Source organism: Scatophagus argus, chromosome 10 (assembly GCF_020382885.2).
Source record: "Scatophagus argus isolate fScaArg1 chromosome 10, fScaArg1.pri, whole genome shotgun sequence".
In the NCBI taxonomy this organism is placed as follows: Eukaryota; Metazoa; Chordata; class Actinopteri; family Scatophagidae; genus Scatophagus; species Scatophagus argus.
In genome coordinates this window covers 14,943,195-14,963,508 of record NC_058502.1, presented here as the reverse complement: position 1 = coordinate 14,963,508, position 20,314 = coordinate 14,943,195, and the positions used below count along the sequence as shown (strand labels likewise).

At 40.8% G+C, this 20,314-nt stretch overlaps 1 protein-coding gene across 2 annotated transcripts in view; it reads left to right on the top strand.

Moving 5' to 3' along the window:
* Positions 1-20,314, top strand: part of mcu (mitochondrial calcium uniporter) — a 54,266-nt gene that overhangs the window by 6,700 nt on the left and 27,252 nt on the right. The window contains exon 2 of one of the 2 annotated variants that reach the window (XM_046401451.1): positions 17,466-17,576. In XM_046401451.1, the coding sequence (XP_046257407.1) occupies positions 17,466-17,576 (111 nt within the window). Of the gene's footprint in view, positions 1-17,462; positions 17,577-20,314 lie in introns of both variants that reach the window. The other variant, XM_046401450.1, reaches the window with a different exon arrangement.

The following is a 20,314-nucleotide window of genomic DNA, read 5'->3' as shown; positions in this document are numbered from 1 at the left end:
TATTCATTTATTTCCGCTGGTACTTCTAGATTTACATAAAACCTTGGCCAAATGAAAATTAGGCAGAGGAACAATTCGAACAGGTCAGTTATATCTGCAGGGCAGAGAACCTTGAAAAAAGGAACTGCTTTAACAGTAAATGGTCATAAAAGTGAGTATGCTGATATATTACCTGAGTGTACTGAGATGTGGTTGGATGTCCCCCTGCTGGCTCCTCTCAAGTCGCTGTTGGAACAAAATTTTCTTCTTACCAGTGTAATAAATTGATCCAACCTTGTTTGCTTTGTAGAGTTCAATTTGGTTGACCTTTGCCCTGCAAATTATCAAGACTCCAATATGCAGCTAATAAGCAAAAGAGGGGCTTGAGGTTGACTTTTTCATCAGGATGTATTGATTGTTTATACAAGTTCATATTGAATTAATACAAGCGGCAGAGTAGGATGGAAGCTGGGCTGAGTGCAGGGACATTGACAGCGAGTAGCGACAATTCCTTCAGGTCTGTCCACATGTTTCCTTAGAGGTAAGCCACGCCTACTTGAGGGCTTGGCCCTCCCTTTTACTATTATGAATGTTTTAAACATTTACTTTAATAAAATGTTGCTTGAGTCTTGTAGGCCAGAATTAATATTAAGATAGTAGTAGTAATAGTAATAATAATAATAATTATGGGCTGGTTTAGACTCCAGCCGCCTCGCGACCCAGGTGGAGAAGTGTTACAGAAATATGGATAATAATAATTATATAAGATGTGCTAAACCCACACAGACCAGAAATGTTTATGGCAATCAAAGAGCGACAGTCTAGTTAGTGTGACAGATCACTGTTATTATGTCAGTGATTTACTTTGTGACAACCTCTTTCACCATCCATTTGACGAGACAGTTAAGCGTCATGACAACCGTTTAGTCTGGTTTTAGCTGTTTTGCTATGGCAAAGTTCTCTCTATGCGCACCTTATGTCTGGTAGAGTTAATTTCACCATAACTTTCAAGCTCCTAAAAACGTGGTGTTAACGATCTTAAATGATCAATTTATACTCCATCAGTGCTAGCAATGGTAATCATGACCAACATACATGATCTACATTTTTGTCAGTACTCATTTAATATATTACTCCATTACCTTTTCTGATCTGCTGTGTTTTTTGCCATGGTATCATTTCATGGTATCGTTATTGGTATCTAGATAATTAGGGTATGTATTGTATCAAAGTCATAATTTTGGTATCAAGTCAAGACTAGATTAGATAGACTTTGTATCTCTATCACAGTAAAAACAGATTACAGTGTGTACAGCTTCACATAACAGCCCAATGATAAAGCTGTATTCTCTGAACCTACTCTGCCCGGTATTCCAGCCATGTTCACACTTATCTACAGTGCGCTGCTTTATTGAATTGAAAACAATATGGTATATCGAATCTGCCGGATCCATAAATTACAATTGTGCAGTGAAAAGCAGAAAACAATCCTATCAGGGCAAGGCAGCAAGAGACAGGCAAGCAGGAGAGAAGAAGCTGTCAACAGTGAGGCAGCTCATAATTGGAAATGGTAGCATTATGTATGAATGAGTCTTGTTTTGCTGTTGGATTAATGGCTGGGAAATTGTTCAGAGGAATGTTGGGATTGTGTGATGTGAGGATTCCCTCGGCCTCAGGCTCACCTCTTTCACTGAAGAGAAACTGGGTGAGAAGGGCTGCTTCTCTTTGTAGCTTTACCATCTTACTGCCAGCAGAGCTGCGAGCCTTATTGTGTCCGTCTAAACACAGAACAAAAGTTGGAGTTTTTGCTCAGAAGACCATTATCTTGTTTCTGACAAAACACGTAGACACATGTTTAAAAAGGCTCATTCAAATGTGAAGCCAGTTTTTTTTTTTTCAATCTGTCAAACTGCTGCCGCCAACTCCAGAATAGCTGTGTTGAATATAAGCACCCCCCAAAGTATAATGAGTACTGTTTTTGATGCATATACTGTAGCGAGATCATGTATGATGGTGAAACAGAAGCATTTAACAGCCCTGACAACTGATTTAAGTGTAATTGCTCTGTAAAATATTTATGCATGCATATAAGTCAGTCACTTATAAACTCTGTTGGAGGGAGAAGTAATACATTACTGGGCATTTAAAGGACACAATTGTGCTCCATTAGGTTATGGTTTAACCATAACAGAATGCAAAACTTTGCCGACAAACCTTTACAAACCTTTACAGACAAAATTTACCAAACAGTTCACTTTCAAACGGGGACCCCTGCAAACTTGACCATGATAATGATTCTCTAATCGCTTGGATGCCCCCCCACACACACACCCACACACAAGCTCATAAGTAGTCTTTCTGTTCTCCCTGCTGGATCGATGCACTGGGTTAATGGCAGGAGGGCTTGACATTTTCAAGTTCGTTACACCTTTTTTGTCCCGGTGATTTGAGAGTAAGGGCCCCTGTCTCCTCTGATAAAGCCGGTTGCTCTCTGAGTTTTCAGAGGATAGATGTGGCTGCTCTGCTGGAGGGAAATTTGCGTAGTGAAAAATACTGGTGTTAGGTTACCAGGGAAATGAGGGCTTTGCCGGTCATAGTCAAACAGGATGTATGGAGAGCTGTGACATCATCTTTGTGCTTAGGTCACTGTGGCTGGTGGGAGGAGTGTGTGTCAACTCGGGAGGAATTGTCCCTCCATGGTGGCTTAGTGTGAGGCCTGCTGCCAAGTCGGTTGCTCTTTGTTGTGTTTTTTTTTTTTTTTTATCATCTACTCACTTTGATCCCTTTATACCCTGGGTGGTTTGTGCACATTAGTTACAGCCATCAAAATTTAGCTTGTACAACTTGCATGCAGATATTACTACTTCACACTTACTGCGACGCGCAAATCAAAGACTTGCAGATTTGATGTGGTTCCTTAAAGGGTATTTTAGCTGATATTAAACTTGTCATCAAACTTTCTCCTTATCAAAGCAGATCCAAAGGATGCAGAACTAATGAAAAATGTATATTTTTATATAGATATAGCAGCATAATGGAGTATTATTTTCTCAACAGTTTCTAGAAAGAGTTTTTTTGTGCACAGATTTTAGGACAGACATAACAAACATGGTGTCATATTTCACTTGTTAACAGAAATGAACAAAAGCAAAGCACAACATTGCCAGATAACAGACATTATTAGGAAGGAAACGCTTTCAGTGCTTTAGACCTAACAGAACTTTGTTAGTTTATAGAACAAATCCATAGGCAACATTTTAACACCGACGTAACTGTAAATAAATAATAATGAATCCACATTTTTGAGCTAGTTAAATATGGGTACAGTAACTCTATTACACTGATACACCCATTCTTGTGTTTATTATTAAGAAAATAATTTTTCTTTTTCCAGAGAAAGGCTAGTAATTTGGTCCTATACATACAAACAGATCATTGAATCCTGAAGCAAAAGTTGGGCGTATAGCCTTTCTTATATGAAGCCATTTTAGGCATTACAATGGCTGAAAAGTGCTGAAACATGTCTCTGTAGAAATGTCTGACAGCTGGCTGTGTTAAGTCTCTCTTTAATGAGGTCGAAGGTTTGCATACTGCCAATCAGGACATCTAAGAACTTTTCCAACAAAAAAACAACCTTTTCTGGCAATCAGGAAGCTGTCTGGTTTTCACGTGTTCAGGTGGGTCTCAGAAGACACACAGAAACAAGTGGTTGCCCGGCAGCTGCTCAGAGACAACATGTGGACTGAAAGGTCATGACAGGGAAAAGAATGTCTGCCACAACACAAACCACATCGGCCCCTGGAGTGAACCAGGCTCTGCAGTTCTCGTCCCTTGTTGTGTCTACTGGGTTCAAGACTTGTCCACGTGGACTCGCAAAACTTCACTGTCCATGTTTTTCCCCTTTTTGCTTTTCCAGTACCAGCCTGCTCTCTGCCTGAAATGAGCTGTCTGTGCTTTCTGAATGATGCTTGTGACAACCTCATTACAGAGCCAGAAGTCAAGAACGTGGATTGATCAGACTCGGAGAACATCCAGGGAGTCAATGAGCCCCACAAAGCAAGACTCTGTTCGGCCTGGCGCCCACTTTGTTTGCACTGTAATTACCCAGATTGTAGCTGTGCCATGGTAGACACAAGCACACACAGGGGATTCACCATGGAGAAAACAAACAAAGATGCACACCTCTGTCCAACAATGGACTTTAAGCCCTCAAGTCCCATTGTTTTGTTTGTAATGATTAGCTGGACCAGTGAGACAAGTCAAACAGGTCACAGCATGCACAAACATAACAGTTAACATTCTGTAGAGTGTGTTTTTGTAGAGTAGGGTTTTTTCTGCTCTGCAAGGTGAGAATTCTCATAGGTTTGTTGATAGGAAGCATGTCTCCTTTTCACTTCACAGCTTGAATGAATCTTTATATGTTTTAATTAACTCCTATATTAGTACAAGTGGATCAATGGCTGGAGACACGCACGCAACAAGCAGGCCTGCTCCAGAGAGGCAGGGAGGGGTCGAGTATGCGGTAGGGTGGTGGTGGGGGTTAAGGCTGTCTTACGCTGCATCAGCACTTTGCAGCCTCGTTCACACAAACCTGTCACTTTAATGATATTCTGTATTTCTGTAAGGGCTGGAGGTTTTGACCAGATAATCCTATTAAAGGGGTATTGTGCAAATGTAGCAAAGCCTGAAAAATATTGCCAAATTATCATATCACAGTCTGACTTTATAGGAGACATGTTTTGTAATGTTACTCTCGACTGATTGTAGTGCAATATGTGATTGAGACTGACACAGTGAGAGCAAAATGATCTATAGCGTTGTCCATTTTGCATATCTGTTTTGACTGTACAGTTCATATCACGGTGCATATAATGAGTTTATTCATTGCTGAACGCGTCAAATACAGATTAAAGTATGACTGCCGCTGATTTCAAAACAGAGAAATGGCTCGTTGGTTGGTAAAGTATCTTTACTTCTAGAATAGTAGGGTATAGTTATGGGTAATTTTGTGTGATATATTATATATTGTATATATATATTGTATATATATATTGTATATATATATTGTATATATATATTGTATATATTATATATTGAGTAATGATCTTGTAATATGGAGTAAATTATCACTAAAATGTCTAAAATTTACCTGAACAATCAAGGTATTTTGAAATATTCCAAAAAAACCTGTAAATATAATTTGAGCATAAAGCAATCTTGCGCATTGTGTTGCAGCACTGACCACAGAACAACCAGAGATATTGCATTAAAAGGATGCATTATAAAATGTATAGAATTATCTCTTACAGTTGACAAATTGATGTTGTCATTTTACCCAACCCAACAACAGGCAATCCATCATGGCCTACTCTAGAACAAAGTGCCCTGCCTTGTTCAGCAGTGTTCTTCCTGTATGTGGAAGTCAGTAAGGACTTAGAGGGGATGATGTGTGAGAGATACAATCTTGTCTCAGCTCAAAGGCACCTCTGGGAAGCAGGGCAGTAAGTAAATTGCTTATGTAAATAGCTCTGCTGCAATAATCCTGTGTTGACGAGGTCCAAGGCGATGTGACGGTCCAACATTTTGATTTTTTTTTTTTTGAGTAAAAGAGCACTTAACTTTTGACTTGTTGTGTTGTGTCAGTTTAAGAAGGGAGATCCACTACAATATTGGCATTACGGATATGGTGTGGTGTTTGAATGAAAAGGAATGCGTGGTCTCATTAGTGGTCAGTGAGTGTCTTTTAATGAAAGCCGACAGCCATAATTGTTGTTCTCGGTCATTGAGTTAACTCCATGCTGTTTGTAGGAGCTCATATTTATGGTGCAACTGCAGCGTGGTATTAATAAGCATGACATTCATGTCGACTAATGCTAATTAGCACTATCAGCATGGTTGGGGAGGACTTTCCCTTGAGCTCTGACAGCGTTGTCAGACTGTGACTGTTATTTTAAAGGCACTGAGGTCTTTTTGTTGCTCAGTTTATAGGCTGAGGCTGTGCTGCAGGTTTGCTTTAGCTATGCTAGTCCAGCTCTTTGTTGTATGCCAGACTTGTGAGAGAAGTGAGAAATATTCATCTTCATTCATTTGATTTAGCCATGCGTGTGCTTGTGTACACACACTCATTTCTTGATGGAGGCTGAGGAAGGAGCTGTTGACCTCAAAAATGCCCGTCGTTCCCTCATCCTCATTCCGCACAGAGAGGTCAAAAAGCAGCGGACTGCAGAGTCCCACGACCTTCTGACAGAGAAAGTTAGTGATGATCCAGCTGGCCGCTGTCTTCACTCCGCTGTCTGGCATGGATGTGTGTGCATACCCTGCAGGCCTTGCATCAGCTTGAAACGCACACAAGCTTCTCATAACTTCACACACATAAAGGCTGCCTCCTATTGAGAGGCTGGGATTTGTCACTCAGCTGTTTGTGTGAACGCTTGTTCAAAGCCTTTGATTTGAAATGAAGCTGTGAGCAAAAATACGGGCAGTACGGAGAGATGGAGATGGAGATACTAGACATTTCCATTCTCACTATACTGTTACTCATCCTTTGCCAGTTAGCTAGTGCTCCACCATTCTATAAATAGGATCGAGGAGATGGTGGAGAGCAGAGTTTGTTGGAGGATGTATTTCCATGGAGACAGTCTTCATTGGGCTTTGGCTTTGACATCAGAGAGCCATTGTGAAGGAAAACATTCAAGGCTAGCTTAGCTAAAAGTATATATTTACACTCCCTGACTAATTGTCAGGACAGTGTCACCATAGCGGCCTGGGAAAGCCAAAATAGAACAAGATTGCTCCTGCCTGAGTCAGCTCCAGATACTGCAGCCACAACATTCCCATTTTATTTGGGGAACATCATGAAATAGGCTCTGAAAAAACATTGTGCTAGTAAAGTTTACATCATGCTGTCTCAAATAATAACACACACACACACACACACAATGTGCAAAAGCAAATAGGGCACTGTACCTTTGCCTCAAGCAAAGTATCCTGTGGACAGACTCACGCAGACTATAATCTTATTTTCATAGATTAGCCTGTGAGGGTAGGAGCATTTATTTACGCATTTACTATATTTGATTTAATGTTTAATAAATGCTTTTGCTCCTTATTCTGTTAATGTCGGTAACACAGTGTAGCTGTTGTCTCTGGGGTATTGGTCTAAAAGCGGGTGTGGCTGTTCACTGTTTCCATGGCATTACATTTAAAAAAAAAGTGTGACGTTTCAAGTGTGGGTATGAAAAAACTGATCTGATACACATCTCTCTGATCATATCATTTGTGTCTCAACTGTGGTGTTTTGTCTGCTGTGTAGACCATCTGCAGCAGGGCGCCACAACTTCTGTGTTTTTTGCAGGGAGAAGACAACTACCTGAGGAAGGTTACAGAGTTGTTTTTCAGTACAGCCAATGCATGGAGTTCAAAAGCCTGTCATTCAGCCAGACAGTAATGAGGTATCAGCCTGGCTGTTGTTTTCCCAGGCAAAATAGTTAAGCAGAGAGGAGGCAACAGAGCTGAGCTTAGCATCAGAGTAGATCAGTGACATACCTCCAGCTGAGCTTTCAACTTGCACCACCAGGGCCTTTACCTACTGGGGTCCTGAGGGGAATACAAGGGAAATCCCTACCTGGACATGAACTGGATGGAAAGTGAAAGGGATGGAGGGTGAAAGGGAGGTGGGTTGGGAGGGTGGTAAGCAGTGTCTCTTTTTGGTAATAGCAACACAATGCATTGCTTTTTTGCAGCCTTTCTGAGGTAGCAATGTATTGTGCTGTCTTGTAAATCCATGTATTTTACATGGCATTAGGAAGATGTGAGAAATCCTTCGTTCACAAATGTTTCTGAGCCTAGAGGAGAAGTAAAATGTCGATGGAGCATTTCAAAAGTCCTGCTTCTACTGTTGCCTGGGTTACTACTTGCTACTTGCTGCACTGAAAATGTCCTTTTTCCCGACAGAGAATCGAAGGTTATCTATCTCGTTGTCTTCTAGCGGGATACAGTACAACGTTTCTCTGTGCAGGCATGTACTCAGTAGAAAGCCTTCTCAACTCAGCTGCTGCACTGCCCTGCACTCTTCACTTCCTTCCATTCACTCGCCTCTTTGGAATAAATGTAACGGTACGATGCACAGGCAGTTTTCAGTCCAGTATTGAATTATTCAATTGCCTATGAGGCTTTCCTTCAAATTCATTCTTCCTTTGATGCAAAATTGAAAATAAATAATTCTGTCAAATTTGACGAGACTTGCTGCTGCTCAATCTTTACCTTATTTTATCACAAAAACCCACAAGGAAAAATGCACGCTGTGAAATGTACTGTGGCTGTTGCTTTATTTCCATTTGGTTCATAGCTCTCAATGAACCCTGTGCTCATTTGACATCTTCCTACACACCGAAATACATTTTGCATGTCTAAGGCAGTGGGAGTGTCAGAGTAGGTTAAGTTCAGCAGTCTGTTCCCCTCACTTAGCCTCATCCACGGGGGGATTCATTGATCAGAAAAATGACTACTGTGCTTCCCAGGTTCCGGTAGAGCTTCTGCTGTAATGCCAAACAAGACAGCATGGGAGGGAGCGTGTTTCAAAATTTTGATATGCTGGTAATACCTATTCCATCCAGTCGCAGGACCTGTGGTTAAGAATATGACAGAAATCCATGGTGAAAACTGTTGATTAAACGGTTGATGCCATCGAGGTTTGAGGTTCAGCCAAACTGCTGTAAAGAAACAAGGCCATACAAATAAGTCAGATAACACGTTGACTAAGAAATCACTTTCATAAGCTGCTTCACAGTAAATGTCATGTAGTGGTTTGGAGGTGTGTTGTGTTTGCACGAACAGTACCTAAAATGCAGTTTCTCTTAAGCAGGACCATAATGTTGCGGGTCAGCACAGTTATTTTCTGATGTGTGGGTGTCGTGGAAGTGATAACGAAACTCAAATGTGTGGTCAACCCGGCCATTGTTAAGAAGGACATATAATGTAGGTGAGAGGACAAGCCCTTCAGTGAAGTGGTGAGTAATCCTCTAGTTCCCATCCCACAAAATCAGTTAAAGCTTTCAAATGATAGCATCAACCAATAAACATTTCCATAGCATAGGGACAAGCAGTTTAACATATGCTGGAAGCATTGGTGGGGATTTCACCCGTGTGGCTTTCATGATATATTTGTGACACTGTGTTTTGAATTTCACAGCGCATGCAGCCAGCTTAACGTATATCACAGATAGGAATCACTACTGGAACACTGAAAATCTTTCTTTGCATTTGTACTGCAGACACAGACAGAACAATCTGTTAAACACAGCTGTGTTTGAATTTTCACTGGTTATCTGCCTATATGCATTTACATGATGTGTCACTGCTCCGTTTCATACCACTGGATAGCTCCTACCCCACTCACCCTAAGGTGAACCACATATCCAGCTATCCTCAGATTCACCAGACAAATGACATGCCCATAAAAATTTGATTGATGTGGTTGACTAGAGTTACAGCACAGGCTGAACTTAGAGTTAAAGCTGAGCTGCAGTGATATGAAGCCAGTCTCCAGGAAAAGTAGGGTCACTCACAGGGAGAAAGGAGCCATGCAGATGTTTGTGTAGCCTTGGTGAGACTTACCTGCAGACACAGTGTACCGATATTGTGTGGTTGTCCTGTGTGATCATGCAGCTGATAAGCCCCTCATAGCTGACTTTGCTTGAGAACCAGCCAGCACCACACTTTCTTTAATATATACAACATTTGGCTGTGTTGCTCCATTCTAAAGCTAATTGTGTAAACAGTGAATGTTGGTATTGACTGCTACATTTTAAAGATTGAAAACATGCCTTTTTCTTTTCCAGTAATGATTTACCATGACTGTCCATGTTGTGCCAGTAGGAGGTTCTTGCTATTTTTGGCTTTCACAGTCGCTAAGAATGAATGCTTTGTTATGATTACACAGAGAGAGAGACATGCAGACACGCCGAGAGACACACACTCGCACAGAATTTTCTCTTGCACAGTCTTTCCTCTCTTCTGTGATGCTGGTGATGTTCACTCCATCTCTCTCTCTCTCTCTCATGCCTGTGCTTCCTCCCCCTCACGCCCACATTTCTACTCCCTGTACTGCTGATCACCGGCTTCATTGCCACAGTTTGGAGGACGTGCATGTGTCTTTTTATATGAGATAAAGCAAGCAGCACATTCCATACAACATTCTCTATCCTTGTCCTTTTTATTCTTCATTACTTCTTCATATTCTGTTCATCTTTGTGTACAGGACCTTAAGCCCTCCCTTTTAAAGCCAGTTGGAACAGCGAGGAAGTGTGATAAAGTAAGCAATGTTTGTTCTGACATTTTCAGGCCATTCCGGCTTTCCAACAATACCAGCACAGTTATGCTGTTGCTCTCTCTGCCCTTCTAAGCTTTATTTGGGTGGCACCTGGAGCAATAAATAAAACCTGGACCAATAAATCAGGAAAATATTTTTATGGTAGATCTAGAAACTTTTTTCTAGCATGTATCAGCCTTTGTGTTGGCCTCCCATTTCTGTCCAATTGTCTCCCCCTGCTTTCCTTTCTTTGTCTGCACTACGGTTCTTATAGTTCCAGAGACACCTGGGGATGAAGCTGTGTTGTTGCTGTGTTCCATTATGAATGAAGGCAGTTTTCAGCCCACCCATTCATCTCTACTGCAACAGAAGATGCTAAGCTGTCAACCCCACTCTTGGCACACCCCGCCTTCATGACCCTGTTATGCGTATTAGTGTGTATCCCACACGAACAGCGGATAAATGGCAGAGAGGGTACTACGTATGTGCGTGTCTCTATGTTTCTCAGGTGATAAATGGGGAAGGTAGTCTGACAGTGCAGCTCCCTCTCCTTTTGTCTGGTTGATATTGGTTTGCAGTAACCCTGCAATATGGTGCCGGTAATTTCATTTCGCAGAAAAGCAAGCACAGCCACACATGTCCGTCCACACACATACACACAAATGTCCTTGAGAGAAGAGTTGGGTTCACTGACCGTGTGGTTAGTTTGGTTCTCTCACATTGCCTCTGCTTACCCGGACAGGTTCTTCTATTTATCCTTGAGCTCCTGTGTTTATATGCCGGCCTATCGTCAAGAAACATCCAGGAAACCCTTTGTAACTGGATCAGTCCTCCTTATCTATGAAACACTTTCATTGGACAGCGGTCACTCAACAGCCCCCCCACCCCTCTTTACCCTGCATGTGCATGCACTGGGCAACAGGGTGTGCTTAATATGTTGGCAATTTCATTTAACTCTCCACTTCTCTTATCTTACTCACTTCATCTCTCCTCTCAGTGGCCGGTGATTGCCTGCAGCCTCCCCACTTTCTCCTTCTCCAGCCCCCTGCCCCCATCTCCCTGTGGCTGACTGCCTTTCTTCTACTAGTGAGAGAGATGCAGAGAGAGTGAATGAGCAAGGCGGGAAGAATAACTGAGAGAACAAGATAAGGGAATGGGCGGAGTTGGCCAGATCAGAGTATGAATCGTTTAAATTGTACACGAAATGTTAGTCACGTTGTTGCAGAGTCATTGAAAAATTGGAATTTTTCCTGCTGACAAAAGTACTTCGAGGAGGAAGAGTAAACAAAACAAAAAAAGACTCTTTGTGTCATTCTCTCCATGCATTCAACATGCAATATTTAATAGCTGTGTGCATTTGAACAAATGAGAACAAGAGGAATGGCTGCAGTCTATCTGTACTCTTTCTCTGTAGGATGTCTTCCATTTACCAGCTGCTGCCCTGGTTAACTCACTTAACTGGGAACAAATAGCATTCCCATTCATTTGTCTCACATTAATTATCTCTCAGAAGCCGATGTGTGATCTGATGCGTGGCAACACACACACACACACACGCACACACACACTCTTTGTGACACCTACCTGACCCCTCTGTCATGTAATTTCTTCAGCTGAGAAGCTTGTGTTAAAGCCCTTCTGAAGGACCAGTGTGTCTGTTTCATCTCAAGCAAAATCCCAGCTTGTAAGGTTTAAATATCAAGGTTAGATGTGAAGTGATGGAATTATGTTTTAAAATCTTGGCGTAGGCATTTGTGGATGGTTGTCTCCTTGCTGTACTGTCATGTGTTCCAGCAATTCAAGATATTTTAGACTTTTAGGTATCAGGTATGACTCAGGTAATATTCCCACTTCCTCTCCTGTCTTCTTTTAAGACTTTATTTGGTGCTTTTATTTATTGAAATTTCACCTCACGGTGACTGAATCAGTGGAGCTGTCAAGGGTTTACAAGACATTACCAACTGTGTCGATGTAGAGCATGATATTGAAAATTAAATTGTTGAGACTAATCAGCTTTTGGGTAGACTGTGCTGAAATCACACAGTCCGATGCCGCCTTTACAGAGCACACCCAGAGGCCTGTTCCATTGCATCATCATTTTACACAGAGGCCCAGTTAATTTAGCATCTGTGACATTCAAGATTAACCATTAGCGAATCTGAGTTGTAAGATATCTTGCATAAGGAGACATGTGAGTCTTATGGCTGCCTGCTGATGAGTCGTTTCTTGTAATTAAAGCTGCTGATGATTACGTCAGTTCAGGCATGGAATCTGCAGAGGTGACAAAAAGCTGGAGTCTGGCCCCGGCCTGAAGCTCGTGTAAACACTTCACCTTCTGTTGCCACGGATCAGGCGGTGCTCAGGTGTCAAATGCGGCAAACTGACAGCATGTGAAGCATGACGGCTAAAGTGCTGGTGTGACTGGAGTTACCTGAGAAGACCACGAGCCTTGCAGGCTTTACGTTTGACGCGTCTGTGATCGGTGGAGATTGGTCCCCGAGCTGCAGCAAGCTCATAACGCACTGCGCAATAAGTCAATCAGTAAATCAATATGTGGCAGCCAGTGGTTGCTTATTTTCTCACTGTGACAAGGTGTAGGGTGCACCTTTCCTGAAAGAGTCACATGTGATGTGGCTGAACTTTTGATGCGTGCTGTATTATCTAATATGGAAAAAAAGCCACTTATTTGTTTTTAAGTGTGGTACTTGTGTCTCTGAAAATAAACATTTTTTCCTAGCAGTGTTGTCAATATGCTCTTCTGTTGAGCCAGTGCCACTAAGTATGACTGATCATGATAGCAACAGAATTTACACCACTTTTATGCTGATAACAGCCGTGGCTGGAGGCATTACGTGATATCTGAGGAATGCCTTCAGGGAATTTCTTCCAGTTTGGCACAAACATGCACTTGGATTCAAGGTAGAATCAAATAGATTTTGGTTGTATAAAGTCAAGGTCATGGTGACCTCACAAAGCACAGTTTTGGCTATAACCGAAGAATTCAAATGGTAATTAGGACATTCAATTAAACAAAAGTCTAGTAGGATAAAATTAGGATATTATGACATTTTATATCCAAGAAGTCACAGGTTAATGTCACTGTGACACCAATTACATAATGTCGGCCTCCCTCAATAGAAGAGCTCTGTTTGGAGTTCCATATTGTCTTTATTTGCTGAAGGTTAGTCCAAATTTCCAAGAACTGTGGTAGCCATCATTGTTGACATGGCCTCCTGCGTCCAGGTCTGTGAGTCCTTGCTGCCACCTCACTTTTTCATTGGCACTCTCTGAGCTGGCCCTCGTACCCTCAGGCTCTGCAGTCTTCTCACCCTTCTTTTCTTTGCAATGTGTTTCCCTTCTCACTGGTCCATGTGTGCTGCATGCTTTACTCAAAAATACTAAGCTGGTTGTATTATATAACAGAGGAAAATAGTGCTAATTATTGTTGATGGTTTAATGCCCAGCACTTCTTTGAGTTGTTTTTTTGTTGTTGTTTGTTAAATACATATGTCTGATGTTGTTCAGCCGTGAATGTTTGAAAATGTGCTGGCTGGGTAACTATATGAGATGTTTTTCTTTTTGTTGTATTTGAATTGCAGCTTTGTAAGTAGAAAATATGTCTTCTTACCTGTTTGTTGCTTATTGTGTTTTATCCACAAACAAAGTGTGTTGTCAGTCAGGACTTAACCAGCTGGTGCTTTTTTTTTTTTCTTGTATCAGGAGAATAAAGTGGTGTGTTTGGAGTGAGTATACATTATATGATCCTGCTTTGGTATCTGGAGAGAGCAGCTGTTGTCCTTTGTGGCAATCTAATCAACAGAAATAGACGTGGCCTCCCCTCTCTGGGCTGCAGGCCTGGTGGTGCAGAGAGGTCACAGCAACCTATTTCTTCTTTCTATTTTCAGAGGAACAGTTTATCACATTTTAAATGAAGTTAATGCCTGTGGGAATTGATCATTTACTTGTAAAGCATAATTTCTCACTTCCACTTTAGTTTTAGAATCTTTTTTGTTTTGTTTTTTTCTTACGTTCAGTTTCTGTGGGTTCTTAAAAAGTCTAAAATCAAATGGTCTAAATTTTTGGTCTGAAAATGTCTTAAACATGATGTATCACTCCAGTCAAATGTAACTTTTAGAAAGTGGCATTAACTTTAATCTCAGTGTGTCACAATATGGTGTGTCACCTAAATAACTAAAGCTAACAGCAAACACCTGCCATCACCCCGTCATGTTCTGTGTTCACGTTGTGAGTGTCACACAACCAAACACAATATGAAATTACTGTCAAATATGCTGAACAAATTACAGATTGTTTTAAACAGCAGTTTAATTATACTACTTATCTCAGGGCATACAGTATTGGTATATTATATTATATTATTCCAGTAAAAAAGATTGTTTTTTTTTTTTTTTTTTGTTTTTTTGCTAACTGTTAACCAACTCAAATGAATTAAGAGTATTCAAACAAGGTACATTAACACAGTCACAATGAAACTGATTCATAAAGACCCAGAAAAGTTGCTTTGTGTTTTACTAACTGAACTTGAAGTTGCTCCAATAATTCCCTGCTTTGGATTCTTATTAATGTTATGGTGGTTTTTTTTTGTACACCTTAGGCTCTCGGTTATTGCACAATAAGTAAAACCTGTATTGTTGAACTGGAGCTTATTGATCCAAACAGCCACATTATTCTGTGTATAGTATAGTATAGTATTGCAGGAGCTTGAATTCACTGGCAGAATGAGAATGAGTCAGTCTGGCTGATCTAACTCGAGTAAATATTCCTCATCAGAGCGTCAAACAGTTCGACAAACACTGTTCCTCCTTCACAGTAACAGATCTGAGGAGCCTGTCTTGGCATTTCATGGAGTCTTGAATATGGGCCCCTCCTATGTGTTGCACGCCTGACTTGTCGTAGATAAAGAAGAGGCAATAATCCTGCTGCAATGTGCTATCTTAGTGCCAAGGTTCACTGCTTATCTTAATGCTGTGTTTGAAAGTCTTTGACTGTAGGGATTGATTAACATGTTTTTTCAAAGCCAATACTGTTTATTAGTTATTAAGGACACCAGTAACCGATAGTTTGAACCAATGAACATTGACAGTGTCAAAAAAAAAATCTTAGTGTCAAAATATAGAATATACAGTAATTACGTAGTTACCATTTAATACTGAGGTTTTTTGTCTGCACTTGAATATTTCCACTTTCTCCTACTCTATACTTTTTACTTCACTAAGCATATTTAATAACTTTGGTTTCTAGTCATTTACCGGATCAGTTTAATGCACAATATGATGTATATGTATATATGTGTTTATTTTTGTTGGCAATACTGGATATGTCATGGGATGGCCTATTTCTATTTAAGAGCACCACTTTGTTGTGAAAAATCTATTTCAAACACAATTATGACGCCTCTTTAACAGTCTTTTCAGGAATTATTTCTGCTTGTTTGCCGCTGTAGAAAGTCAGAACCGCAGGAAAAGAAATGGCATCGACGCTGCTCATCACAGCGCTTCTCCAGGGTGGCTAATGTTTGAGTTTGACTGGCGCTGAACCTTCGCAGGTCTGCACGCTGAGAAGAAAAAATTACATTACAATAAAAAGCTGTTTGGTCATCTATGGAATATAATTATCTAGCAGAAGCTACAGACATAATTTACCAAAGTGCTCCTTGTGTAAAGATAGATTCATAACCTCTGATAAAAACTCAAACGGTTACAGTACAGACTCTGCCCTTGCTTGTCATTTGTGATATAGGGAGACTAAAAGTCGTTAAAGGGAAGGTAATTGTGTGTGTAATAACATGTAGAGAGAGGAAGTATCACACAGACATCCATTCGTGGATTGGAGCTCTGGTAGTAGAAAGGACATAGCAGATGCAGTGAATTACTGCTGTAGCAAAGCTTCTCGTGCCAGCCTTCTTATTGTCGACTGTTACAGTGATTGCTATTGATTAATTAATGTATAGCTTACATTTACTGGCAGTGTGGCGGCTTAGTGGTTAGCTCTCTCATTTCACATGGGCCATGTGTGTGTGGAGTCTGTATGTTGGACATAGCTGTTAATATAAGTGTCAGTGTTAGTGCCGGTCCTGTGATGGACCAGCAACCCGTAGCCTTGAAGAAGAAGTCTAGAGAACAAACTGACAGCCAAGATGTTTTCCAGCACATTACTTGCCGTTAAACAGCAATGTCTTGTTTTTATACAACCCGTAGTGACGTGAGACTGATGTCAGTCCTTTTGTCCAACTTGCATGTTTTATGGTTTGCACCTGGACTCTTCCCAGCTTGTTCAAACCGTTTCATTTTTGACAGCATTGCTTATTAAATGCACTTGTGATGGTGGCTGCTTTTGAAAATGTAATCTTCATGCCTGACCTTTCTTGTTGCTTTGCTTACCGCAGAACGCCGAGAGCGGTGCAGTTGCGAAGTGCTAAAATACTAACAGCTTGACTTGTAAAAGTGCCTGTGTTCAGTCGGTATTGTTCAGTGTGCTACAGTCAAGGTGCTCTCAGTTTTTGTAATAGAAGAGTATAGTATCTTTATCTCCATCTTCTCTTTCCTCAGTGCTGGGGGGCAGGGACCATCTGAGTGTGTACACTAACTTGAAGGTTAAAGTATTTTAGTCGTTCCAGTCATGACCCTCTATCATACTCCTGCCTACACACACACACACATCCAGAAACATCAAAGCAAACATACTTTGTGCTTGTCCTCTTGTATGATAACAGTCAGCCTGTAAGCAACCTAATTCATAGATAGTAAACAAATAACAGTCTGCTAATCCTGCTTTAGGTGTGGAGCGGTTGCAGGCTGGTCCGCTCTTTCCTATCTGATTGACAGTCACAGAAGTAGAGGTTGTCTCACACACTCTCTCCAGCCTTCACAGGAAGTTTCACATGAGTGTTCTAATGTCTTGCACTCGTGTAACGTCAACCACACGGTTCAAAAAGGAAATTGCCCTGGCTCCTGACGGGAATAGAAAATAAAACATGACGACCACTTTCACGCCTCATTATTTTAAGCTTCTTTTTAGCTCACAGTAACTCCTGATGGTGGCTCTATTGGAAATAGCATGACATTTGCTATTTTCCATATGGGTCATGATTATCCCAAACACTTTGTTTCCACTTCGAGCTGATGATGATGCTCTGTTTGTGTCTTTTCTTCAGCAGGAGGCACTGTCTGCTCCTTTCAACCGTCAGACTGTCAGGAGAGCACATGGCCTACGGTCAGCAGCCCACTCCACACTCTTCACCCAGCCTCCCACTGCCCTGTCTCCACAGGTTAGTGTGTCTGCACGCATATATGCGTGTATTGTTAAGGGACTGAAAATAACAGATTTTCTCATTCTGGACATGAATGATTTCCAAATTCATACATCTTAGGTTAGTTGTGTGTGTGACTCGTTGATGTGGAGCAGCAGCTAACAGCATCTTCATCACTATCAGAGACCTTCATCACCAGTTAAAAGCACTTTTAATTATACATGAATACCTTCAGATATGAAATATTTAATTAAATCCAAAGTTGGAGCAAGTAATACTTTCATATATGGAAACAGTCCTCCAGAAGATAAAAATGAACCTGGTTAAATGGGAAAAAATGAGTCATACTCTACCAGGGGGAAATTAATATGATTAAGAGTGTGGTTGCCCCACAATTCAATTACATTTCCATGATGTGGCCTGTAAGTCTATCACCACAGTTGTTTAAGCAGTTTTTAAAATCATTAGGAAGGACAGTCAAAATATTGTTGTATCGTTATGAGGTCAAGATTTCATATTGTTTCATATATCCCATCCATATTGATCACTTGGACATTTGCAGTCAGTGTAGCCATTGTCATTCTGCATCAAAACGCTGCCAACTACTCTAAGAAGTTCAATGTTAGTTTCGTTGCTATATGATCTTTTAAATGCTGTAAGAATGAAATTGTGCCAAACTCCACATTTGATACAAAATGTCTGTTGGCCGCCTCAATCTAGATGTATTTTTGATTTATATTGTCTATTTAAAACTCCTGTCACCCAAATCCCATTGTTCCTTCATAATCTGTCCTATCTGTTGTTTTTTCCTTTTTTTTCTGGTGATAAGCTTGCAAGGCATATTAGGGGAGAAACCTTTGAAGGCTGATGAGGGGATTGAGCGGCAGCATTTTGATAAAGCCATTAGCAGGAGAAATCTATTCAAATGTATTCAGTGTGGATTCAATGTGTTCAAGCCAACCTCTTCACTGAGGTGCTGTTGCCTTGATTCATGTTGTTGACATGAAGCTGCCATATGAAACCAATTTCGCCTCAGACCTTTATACAGCATGCAAATCAACACTTTGACAAGTATGTATTTGGATTTTAAACACCGGCGAGATTTACAGATGCAATGTGTTGTGTAACAGGAGAGAACAAGCTGTTTCGAGGAAATGTGGCTTCCATGTGAAAGCAAACTTATCAAATGTCCTGACATGTTGTTTCACAACAGCACATGGGAGAAGTTTATTTTTGTTTTGTTTTTTATTTTTACAACAGTACAGTCACATTAGAGTCACATAAATTGTCATAATATACTTAATTGACTTGCAGATGGTTAATACACTTTCCACTGTGTGGTGCTCGTGGGGATTTCAGATCAAAGTTTGTTATCTGATAAACTACTGTAATGGATGAGTCTGTGTTATTGTGCCTCTTGCTGGGCCCAGTAGCGTGACATTACAGCCAAATGAAATCCCTTCCTCAGTTATAAATTTGATTGACTATTGCCATCTGTTTGTGGATCGCACTGTGAAGTAATCCACTTTGGTCTGTCTCATTGTCTCTGCACTGGCAGAGTAATGTAATGTTTGTTGCTTTCCACATACTGTCATTTGAAGCGGTGGTGTATAATGTTAACGAATCAAATATTTCAAAATAGATCCCAATTGAAATGTGCAGACCTTTTTGTAATTGAATGTCATGGTTCATCGATGACCTTGGAAACCGAAGTTGACCAGGTCCAATTTGTCGCCTCTTCTGCAGCTGTTGAGCATATCACATCATCTTCATCAGCAGATGGAGTTAGCCATTTTTATTCAAGACTTGTTTGTGTTTCAAAGATTTGTTTAAATGTACTTTAACAATTTATATTCATAATAATATATTCTCTTAGAAAGGGGCTTTTATGTCTACAGAGGGATTGGGTGTTCTTCCATTGAGTCTGCCATGCCATCGCACCACCATGTTTCTACAGTAGCCCACGAAAGTCCACGTTTTTAGCAGCGAACGTTGGGTTGGGTGAGAAGAGGGGTGTTCAGTTGGTTGCAAACTGCATCCTCACCACTAAATCCTACACTCAACTACTTTTTTCCAAGGTCAAGAAAAATGGAAATTTTAACATCTGCATTCATCTACATTCTCCATGCTGAAAAAGATCATGAGATATGATTGAAAACAGCTACAAAATGAATTGGGTTGTCATTGTTTTAGTTATTAAGACTATACTTAAAGTGGGAGCGTGCCACGTGTTTTTATACATGTTATAGTTGGTTCCTACTTGTTATCACTTGAGGATTAGTACTACACTGTTGCTGTGTTCTCAGCACAAGGTGTCACTTCAGTGTCCTTTCAATAGATCATGACAAGTTAGTCATAAGATCCGGGACAAGGACTTCTTTATACTTCCATTTTGTCCTTCGTTTCTTCTCCAACTTGACTTGGCCAGACCACAACTCTTTGTACTTTGTATTCCTGTGAGTAACGTCCAGCTAGAATCCAATAAAGCAGACGCATTATGTTAAAAAGATCAGCTCAAGGTTAAGCGTGCATATTTTTCACCAGGAAATGTGCTTGGCCCACCGACAAGCTTGCACAGGATGAAAATTTTATGATGAGAAGAGGATATTTGTTCCTTGAGTGCTCACAATCCTTCTGCTATGGATAGCAGTGCATTAGCTCACCTCCTCGCCTGTGTGTGTGTGTGTGTGTGTGTGTGGGGGGGGGGTTACGTGTATGGCAGTGAGTGTATGTTCAGTGTGCTTTGTTTGTGTTGG